The sequence below is a fragment of the Rhincodon typus genome, chromosome 19 (assembly GCF_021869965.1).
Source record: "Rhincodon typus isolate 14 chromosome 19, sRhiTyp1.1, whole genome shotgun sequence".
In the NCBI taxonomy this organism is placed as follows: Eukaryota; Metazoa; Chordata; class Chondrichthyes; order Orectolobiformes; family Rhincodontidae; genus Rhincodon; species Rhincodon typus.
In genome coordinates this window covers 11,450,650-11,461,017 of record NC_063350.1, presented here as the reverse complement: position 1 = coordinate 11,461,017, position 10,368 = coordinate 11,450,650, and the positions used below count along the sequence as shown (strand labels likewise).

The 10,368-nt window shown below is 41.9% G+C and overlaps 1 protein-coding gene across 2 annotated transcripts; it reads left to right on the top strand.

The window, feature by feature from the left end:
* Positions 1 to 3,331: 3,331 nt before the first annotated feature.
* On the top strand, positions 3,332 to 9,944 carry tp53rk (TP53 regulating kinase). 2 transcript variants are annotated; one of them, XM_048608264.1, is made up of 3 exons: positions 3,332 to 3,438; positions 7,908 to 8,184; positions 9,369 to 9,944. In XM_048608264.1, the coding sequence occupies exons 2-3, from the start codon at positions 7,935 to 7,937 to the stop codon at positions 9,845 to 9,847; spliced, it is 729 nt and encodes a 242-aa protein (XP_048464221.1). In that variant the 5' UTR covers positions 3,332 to 3,438; positions 7,908 to 7,934; the 3' UTR covers positions 9,848 to 9,944. The 2 variants fall into 2 exon arrangements, with proteins under 2 accessions (XP_048464221.1, XP_020375068.1); XM_020519479.2 differs by having other exon boundaries at positions 3,349 to 3,523.
* Positions 9,945 to 10,368: the final 424 nt, after the last annotated feature.

The window sequence follows — 10,368 nt, the reverse complement described above, 5'->3', positions numbered from 1 at the left end:
TGGTGGATGTGGGTATAGTTACAATGTTTAAAACACATTTAGATAAGTACATGAATAGGAAATGTTTAGAGAGATACGGGCCAGGAGCAGGCAGGTGGGACTAGTTTAGATTGGGATTATGGTCAGCATGGACTGGTTGGACCAAAGGGTCTGTTTCCGTGCTGTATGGCTTTATGACTCTACTCTGCTAAGATTTAGAGACTTGGATGCCTAATTGCTGCATGTGCTCTGTGTCTTGCTACGTAAGCTCCTGTACATACGCAGGAGTGAGATTGACCTGGCATTGTGCATTGCAACAAGATGTAAAGCCCCTGAGGCTGAGGAATGCTGACCACCAAAGTATACTGCCTCCTTGTTTGACAATGTTAAGCAACACAGTGAGACAAGGCTTGGATGCTCCAAATGTGCAGATAGGCACAAAATGAGTGAATGCCAAGATAGCAAAGGAGCAGCTCTGAGATGCAGCTTGGACCTGGGTGCCTATTTCTGCATACAAAATCTCCTTATAACAGTCTTTCCATGCACATTGCTGGTGCACCCTACAATGCAGCTCTGTGCTTCCTAAGTGTCCTGCAAGTGTATCAAAGAAGTGCCATGAGGATTCTGAGGGCATTGGCAAAACTCAGATGCCAACGTCTGTGAATGAGGGGTGCAGTCAGTCCTGTTTGGTTCTGTTTGGTTCTAAGCAACATACAGACTCTTTGTAGCCAGTGGTGCGCTGAAGTCACCAGTTACCTGTGTCACTTCCAATTCGAGATTTCTCAATGTCTAACTTTTTCAGTGCATTTAGCAAGATAGGTGTCTGAATATTAATGAAGGGAGTTGCGGTGTTGATAAAACATTTAACACATTATCATCCCCTTTAACTGGCAACTCACTGCTGGCTAATGAGAAACTCACCTCACTGCCTGGCAAATGCATAAAAAATGCAACAAGTTGATCTCTGCATTGAGATAGGCCTCACCAGACCTCTACAATAAAGAATTCTACAAATTCACAGCCTTCTAAGAGAAGAAGTTCCTTCTCACCTCTGTCTTAAATGTGCAATCCCTTATTTGGAAGTTATGCACTCTAGTCCTAGCCTCTCCCACAACGGTAGCTAACTTCTCCGCATCTACCCTGTCAAGTCTTCTAAGACTATTCAGTACTGAAGGTTCTGAAGAAGAGTTAGTGGACTCAAATCATTAACTCTGTTTCTTTCTCCACAGATGCTGCCAGACCTGCTGAGTTTCTCCAGCAGTTTGTTTTTGTTTCAGATTTCCAGCATCCATAATTCTTTAAAAAAAGCCAAAAGAACTGTGGATACTGTAAATCAGGAACAAAAACAAAGTTGCTGGAAAAGCTCAGCAGGTCTGGCAGCATCTGTGAAGGAGAAAACAGAGTTAACATTTCGGGTCCGGTGACCCTTCCTCAATCACCGGACCCGAAACGTTAACTCTGTTTTCTCCTTCACAGATGCTGCCAGACCTGCTGAGCTTTTCCAGCAACTTTGTTTTTGTATTCATAATTCTTTGTTTTATTATACCCTCTAAAAATCTTATATGCTTCAATAAGGTTGCCTTCCATTCTTCTATATTCCAACGAGTGCCATCCCAATCTACTTAACCTCTCCTCATAGACAGTCCCTCTATAGCTGGTTTCAGCCTAGCAACAAAAACAGAATTGCTGGAAAAGCTCAGCAGGTCTTGCAGCATTTGTGGACAGTAATCAGAGTTAACATTTTGGGTCCAGTGACTTTCTCAGAACTGATGGCAGCTAGGAAAATGTTCATTTTTATGTAGAAGATAGAGTGGGGGGAGGGGTTAAGGAGTAAACAGTAAGTGGAGATAGAGCCCGAAGAGAGAAAAGGACAGTTGGACAGACAAAGGAGTGGACAACGATCAGGCTACAAGAGTGAATAGCTGTTGATGGAGACTGTTAGTGGCTAACAATGGGTTGTGTGTAATAGCAGACCATGTGATAAATGGAGATTGGGGTAAGGATATGGGAGAGCTCAAGTCCAAAAAATATTGACCTCGATATTGAGTCCAGAAGGCTGTAGAGTTCCCAAGTGGAAAATGAGGTGCTGTTCTTCCAGCTTGCACTAAGCTTTGCTGGAGCACTGCAGCAAGCCTGAGACAGAGATGTTGTCCAGGGGAAAACGTGATGTGTTGAAGTGTCAGGATCTAGCAAACTTTCTTTGGACTGCCTCCAATGCCAGTATATCCTTGCAGAAACTGAATGGCCTAATCCTGCTCCTATTTTCCATGTTTCCATCTTTCCCTATATAAGGGGCCCAAATCTGTTCACAGTATTCCAGCTGTGGTTTGACTAGCAATCCAATAACAACTTGGTCTTTTTCCCCAGTATTGAATAATGCCAAGGGATCTTTTAATTCAATTTCAGCAGGCAAACACTTTATGTCTCACTTGACACGTGGCACCTCCAACAGTGTTGCACACATTCGGTACTGCATGGAGATATCACCCTAAATGATGTGCTCAAGTGGAGTAGGCCTTGAACTGTCAACTTTGGAGTTAAAAACATATTGATGATCATAGAATCCCTACAATGTGGAAACAGGCCCTTTGGCCCAACAAGTCCACACCGAACCTCAAAGCACCCAGCTATAACCCACCTAATCTACACATCCCTGAACACTACAGGGCAATTTAGCATGGCCAATCCACCGAGCATACACATCTTTGGACTGTGGGAGGAAACTGGAGCACCTGGAGGAAACCCATGCAGACACAGGGAGAATGTGCAAACTCCACACAGACAGTCACCTGAGGGTGGAATCAAACCCGGGTCCCTGGTGCTGTGAGGCAGCAGTGCTAACCACTGAGCCACTGTGCCACCCCACAATAACAATTGATGATATCAATTGTCTGGACTCAAGGGACAAGATGAACATAATTTCAATCTGAAACTCAATAAATCCAACTTTTGTTTTCAGTATGTTGAGAAAATTCTGGCTTGGAGATATTTTATGGCTCACTTTCTTCTTTTACAATAATAGCTTAGATTTATACTATACCTTTCACGTGGTGAAATGTTGCAAGGTGCCTCACGAGGAAAGTGAGATAAAATGTAAACTTAAATCTAAAAACGAAAAAATGGGAAGGGTGGCTTGAAGTTTGGTCAGAGGTGGGTTTTTTTAAAGATCTTAGCCGGCAAAATACGAATGGACGGGTTTAAGAAGGATTTCAATGCGAGATCTAGTTTTAATCGATCATATTTAACATCTAACACAAGTTGGATAATCTTGTAACTGCACTGTAATAGGACAGAAGCAAATTCCTTCACTTCAATGACTGATGGTGCATGGTGCCAGGACTAAAGATGGCGGCCCCCACATCGGCTTCAGCCACACACGGTGTGTGCCGGGATATTGGAGGACCACCGCAGCACCTTTGTCAACTCGTCTATGGAAAGGGAGCGTGAGCGGGAACTTTGGTTTGGCTTTTACTCTCAATCCACGGCCGTTTGGAAAGTTTTTCTCCCCGGAATATAGTGGTGCACAGTAGCGAGGCCTGGGAGGGTAAGGTGAAGCCGGTGTGGCTGACAGGGTGCGGGGAGGGGCAGTAAAGGCGACAGAGGGAGAAGGCCGTAGCCTTTGGTTCGCAATGACAAGAGCAACATGAACGACTCGAGGGGGACAAGGAGTTAGGGTATGGTGAAGGTGCAGTGTGGGTGGGGTACAGAGGAGAAAGAGGTGAGGTGAGGGGGGAAGAAGATAGAACAGAAGAGGGGACATGGGGATTGGGGAATGGGGAATGGGGATTGAGGATGGAGGATGGGGGGGCGGGGAATGCAGGAGGAAGGGAGTGTCCGCAGGGACAAGGGGAAAAATAGATTTGTAATCCTGTGCACCAAATGTGCCCCATCCCAGAGTGGAAGTGGCTATACAGGTAGTTGGATGCATTGGTGGTTATCCTTCAAAATGCAATAGCATTTGAAATGGTTCTTGCAGACTGTAGCAATGCAGCCCCACTATTTAAGAGGGAAGATAAAGTGCAAATGTACAGACCTGTTATTGACATCAGTCAAGAAAATGGTTGAATTTCTTACTGTAATAATTAGACACTTGGGAAAGATTGGGTAGACTTAGTTATTTTTAAAAGTTTGACAAATCATTTGGAATTTTTTGGGGATGTAACGTGTCTCAAAAATTAAAGAGAATGAGTGGATGTGGAATATTTGTATTTTCACAGGGCTTTTGATTAGTGTTGGTATTCTAAATTAGAGCATGTGGGAATGGGAATGATATACAAGTGTGGATTGAGAATTGATTAACAGACAAAAAACAAATAGGAATAAATGGGTAATTCTCAGGATGGTACGCTGTTACTAGTGGGGCACCAGAAGGATCCGTGCTGAGGCTAGAGGTGTTCACAATCCATATTAATTTTTGGATGTGGGAATCATATTATTTCTGAATTTACTGATAACACAAAGCTTGAAAGTGTATTATTGCAGAGGATGCAAGGAGGCATCAAGGGGATCTTGAAATGATAAATGTATGGCAGAATCATGGCCAATTGAATATAATGTCAATAAGTAATAAGTTATCCAAAACAAACAGAACGCTGTAGACACCCAACATGTCTGGCAGCATCTGTGGAGAGACAAACAGTTAACATTTTGAATCCAGTATGACTTTTCTTCAGATGAAGAGTCATACCAGACTCAAGGCATTAACTCTATTTCTGTCTCCACATATGCTGCTAGGTTTCTCCAGCATTCTGTCTGTACATTTCAGATTTCCAGCACCCACAATATTTTGCTTTCATAATAAGTTATCTATTTTAGTCAAGGAAAAACAACAAAAGGACAGTTTCTTAAATGGTGGGAGATTGTGAAATGTTGATGTCCAAATGGATCTGGGTGACCTTGTTTCTGAGTCACTGAATACTAACATGCAGGTACAGCAAATTATTAGGAAGGCAAATTGATATATTAACTTTAGTGAAAGGGGATTTGAGTACAGGAGTAAAGATGTCTTGCTGCAATTGCACAGAATTTTGATGAGACCACAGTTTTCGTTTCCTTATCTGAAGAAGGATAAATGTGCCATAGGAGGAGTGCAATGGGGGTTCATCAGACTAATCCCTGAGATAGAGGGTTGTCTGAGAAAACTGGGCTTGTATTTTCCAGAATGTTAGAGAATGAGAGGTGATCTCATTGAAACTTATAAAATTCTGACAGATGTGATGAGTTGATACGGTAAAGTGTTTTCCCTGACTGTTAAGAATAAGGAAACATAAATGGCTTACCTCTTAATCTAAGGTTAAGACTGAGAATGAGAAGTTCTTCATTCAGGTGAATTTTTAGAATTCTCTACTCCCAAAAGAGTTTGGAAAAGAAGGCACATTCAAAACATTCCCGGTCAGGGAATGCGAGTTCTGCTCTGCTTTTTTTTTGGGTGGCACAGTGGTTCAGAGGTTAGCACTGCTGCCTTACAGCACCAGGGACCCGGGTTCGATTCCAGCCTCGGGTGACTGTCTGTGTGGAGTTTACACATTCTCCCTGTTTCTGTGTGGGTTTCCTCCAGGTGCTCCGATTTCCTCCCACAGTCCAAAAATGTGCAGGTTAGGTGGATTGGCCATGCTAAATTGCCCGTGGCGTTCAGGGATGTGTAGATTAGTGGGTTATAGGGGTATGGGTCTGGGTAGGATGCTCCAAAGGTCAGTGAGGACTTATTGGGTCAAAGGGCCTGTTTCCACACTGTAGGGCTTCTATGATCTATGAAAACGGAACTTGATAGATTTCTGGCTACTAATGACATCAGAGCTTTTGTGGCACAGTGGTAGTGTCTGTACCCTTAAGCCAGGAGACCCGGTTCAAGTCCCACCTGCTCCACAGTGTGTAATAACATCTCTGAACATGTTGATTAGAAAATAATAGTTTTCTATGGGTTTAGCTTGGGAGAGTGGTATTGAGTAGATGAACAGTTCATGATTTAATTGAATGGCAGGGCATGCTTGATGGGCTGAATGGCCTGCTGCTATGCCCCTGTAGGGAGGGAAGGAGGGGATGCGAGGGGGTGAGGGGTGTGTTGATGATGGATAGGGAGGTAGGAAAAAGGATTTGGGGCTAAGGGGGTTAAAAGGGTGGTTGCAGTGAGTTTGGAAGGGGAAAGTGGAGGAGTAAGTGGAAATGGAGGGTAAAGAAGAGGATGGTACTAGAGCTGAAGAAATTCAGTTATGTTGAGATATTGGAGAAGCTGGGTTTACAGTTGGAGTCATACAGTTGTACAGCATGGAAGCAGACCTTTCAGTCCAACTTGTCCATGCCAACCAGATATCCTAAATTAATCTAGTCCCATTTGCCAGCATTTGGCACGTATCTCTCTCAACCCTTCCTATTCATATACCCATCCAGATGCTTTTTAAATGTTGTAATTGTACCAGCCTACACCACTTCCTCTGGCAGCTTCTGTGCACACATCACCCTCTGCATGAAAAGGTTGCCCCTTAGGTCCCTATTAAATCTTTCCCCTCTCACCTTAAACCTATGCCCTCTAGTTTTGGACCTCCCTCCCGTGGGGAAAAGATCTTGGCTATTCACCCTATCCATGTCCGTAATGATTTTATAAATCACTACAAGGTCACCCTCAGCTTCTGATGCTAGAGGGAAAAAATGCCCTGGACTATTCAGCCTCTCCCTATAGCTCGAACTCTCCAACCCTGGCAGCATCCTTGTAAGTGTTTTCTGAACCCTTTCAAGTTTAACAACTTCTTTGCAATAGCTGGGAGACCAGAAGTAAACGCAATATTCCAAAGTGGCCTAAACATTGTCCTATACAGCCACAACATGACATCTCAACTCTCAATGCACTGACCAATAAAGGCAAGCATGCCAAATGCCTTCTTTACTACCCTGTCTTCCTGCGACTCCACTTTCAAGGGACTATGAACCTGCACTCCAAGGTCTCTTTGTTTGCAACACTCCCCAGGATCTTAGCATCAACTGTATATGTCCCACCTGATTCGCCTCACCAAAATGCAGAGTAGAGAAAGTTTAAAGGGAGGCCAATGGTTTTTGTGAAAATTAGATGTTTTGACAGAACAAATAAGGTGAAACTGAAGCCACGGCCAGCAATGACAGTGCAATGAAAATCAGAAACAAGCAAGAGGCCAGAATTAAAACAGTGTTGAGATCGCAGACGGTTGTAGGGCAAGAAAAGGGAAGAGGCCCTTGACTCAGATACAGCAGATGGCTGTTGGTTTAGAGGGGATGATCCTTCCTGACCAACTTCTGTGTGAAAGTGATTGTCCAAGTAGACTGTGGAAAACCCCACTGTGGAATGCACCAAAATTTCCATGCAAAGTTCTACGTCATTAATTAAACTCAAAGCTGGGGAACAAGCGTAAATCCTTGAAATGGACAAAAACGTGGCTCAAGTGTTGAAAGCAAGGTGGTGGAAAAGGAAAGTAATGTGGTAATCCTAGGCCAGGTGTTGACACCACATTGGTTCCTAATTCACATCAGTTACTTGGAATCAGAAATTTGGTGCAATTTTTAAAATTAAATTTGGGGTCAGAACAGCAGTGTTTAAAATTGAAATCTGACAAGTCTTAAGCATTGCACAAAAGGAAAAGGTGGAATGTACTCCGTGAAGCAGGTTGAAACAGCTAAGAAAGTTAAGAGATTTTGGACACTTGATTTAAGGTTCAACAGTTTGGGAAAGCTAAATACCATTACTAGGGTCAGAAATGGAAAAGTATTCTATTTTGCAGCACTGATATTTTCAGTTTGACCATAAAAGTTCACCAATGCATAAATTTGGTGAACATATGTAAGTACTTTTGGTTGGAATCCTTTGGTTCTCCATTTTGCCGTGCTTTGGGTGAAAGTATGTCAGTGTGCCTTTTATTCTAGTTTTACTTCAGTGTTTTCCTGTGGTCTGATCTTGATTGTAGAATTTCGTTTGAACTTGCTACACCACAATGGCAGAAACTCCACAGCAGGATGACTTGGAAACAATCGGAAAGCTGAGGGTCCAAGACTTCCTTCTTCATTTCCAGATGGTCAAACAAGGTGCCGAAGCCAAAATCTACAGGGGCAACTTCCTTAGGAAGCCAACAATTGTGAAGGAGAGATTCTCCAAATCGTATCGACATTCTGCCCTGGATAAGAAACTCACCCATCGCAGGACTACTCAGGAAGTACGATCAATCCTCAGGTGCAGGAAAGCTGGTCAGTAGCTGTTACAATGGATTGTTCTTACTGATTGAAAAGCTGAAAGACCATCAAAATGGTGAAGGACTGAGTGGTTAACATTTTAAATGGGAATGCTCTGTCAGAAAGTGTTACTTCTGGATTTCCAGTGCTGGTTTACTACAAGAAGCCATACTTTATGAATTTTGTTTCTCTCAACAACTTTTGTCTCAAGTTCAGCAGACAGCCTGTACTTCCCAAGTAAACATTGAGCAATTGGGATTCGGAATTTTGGTTTTCATTTTTAGGAATTGCATTTTAAATTGGATGAGTCTAACCGTATATATAGATGCAAGTAAAAAAGGCAAGCATTTATTTACCAGCTTTTACTGCCTCCAGATATCCCAAAGCACTTTACGATGTTCTTCCTATTCGTTTTAATGGATAAAAATCCCTGGTTGTCCAAAACCAGCAGGAAATTCCAGCCTGTGTCACTGGAATCTAATAACTGATGTAACCAATTTTTGTGCATTGGTGCTTAATCCCTTTGATGCTCATTTGTTTTAGCAGAGGTGTTAATATAAGTAAGGTGGTTAACATTTATATCAGTAAGCAAAGATGTTTCGTATGTAGGCAGTATGTAAATTTGCAAACATGTCAACAGTAATTTTGGGGCTTGGCAGTATGATTTGTAAGGATGATTTGTGGTCCAGTAATTGTTACTAAAAGCATAAAAATCTGTAGTCATTTGATATTGCTTTGACCATCTACAGCTCCCCCAGTAGCCAGTTAGTCAGCGAAGTGTATAACTGGAGTTTTCATTGAGTTGCGTTCAGTATTCAGCCTGTGCCATGTCAGTTGATCTCAGCTGATGTTGCAGTAAGGGCATAACACCTGACTGTGTAGTGATTGGACCAGTGAAGGAAAAATTGGTTAAGATTCATAGTGTTAGCCTTGAATCAATAGAAAGTGTGTGAAAGTGTTAATATTGAGTTGGAGAATATTGGGCTCAGCTATGATACCCCATAAAATGAAATAGCCTGCTTTCAATTGCCATGTGGACCCAGATATTGGTTACATGGCGACAGTAACAGAGCAACAAAAAGCTCTCAAACTATCCATTCTGGCAGGAGTTGAACCTTCCATGCGTTTGGGGAGGAAGAAAATTCACTGAGTTAAAATGAAATATGTGGAAAGTAATTTTTTCTTATTTAAAATTTTAGGTATTGCAACCCCTGCGGTGTATTTTGTGGACTACAATGCAAATTGCATCTACTTCGAAGATTTAGTTGGGGCTATAACTGTCCGTGACTACATAACTTCCATTCACAGCTCTGCAACAGATACAGCAAAGCTCTTCCCCTTGGCGGAAAGAATTGGGCAGATCCTGGCAAAGATGCACGATGAGGATGTTGTCCATGGGGACCTCACTACCTCAAACATGATGATACGGCAGCCTGAGGAAGAGTTGAGATTGGTGCTGATAGACTTTGGTCTAAGTTTTATCTCTGCTTTGCCAGAGGATAAAGGGGTCGATCTTTATGTTCTGGAGAAAGCTTTCCTGAGCAGTCACCCCAACACAGAAAATGTGTTCAAAGTTTTCCTTAAGACCTACTCGACCGCTTCTAAAAAATCAGGCCCTGTGCTAAAAAAACTTGAAGAAGTTAGGCAGAGAGGGAGAAAACGATCAATGGTTGGATAACGAAAGTATTTTTATTTTTTTTGTTTTTTTCTTAACCCTTTATTGTAAAGACTTCGTCAAACTCTGTAAATAAAAAAGGTCTGGATTCAAGATGATATTTTCAGAGTTGAGAGTTTTAAATCGATTGCAATGGTTTCATAATTCAAAGAGCTATTATAAATAATAAGTATTCATGGGGTGATTCATAGTGGTCTTTGTATTGTCATTTGTGTCTTTACCTTCATTTGTTAAATATCATTCTAAGAGCAAGGTGACATATCTGTAGGAAAGTGTTCAAAAGAAACATCAATTTACATAATCCTGGTTTCAGCAACATTTTTTTTTTAAATAGTAATTAAAAGGGCCAAGGAGGAAAAGTTGCTACTTTATATATATATAAATTCAGAAATGACAAAGTGAAGTTTGGGCTGCAAAAACAGCAACAAGATTGTAGACCATGAAATGTTTTATAAGTCATCTTGGTAATGACAGTTAGGCTTGTTGTTCAGGACATTTTATCTTGGGAATTTATTAATCATTAT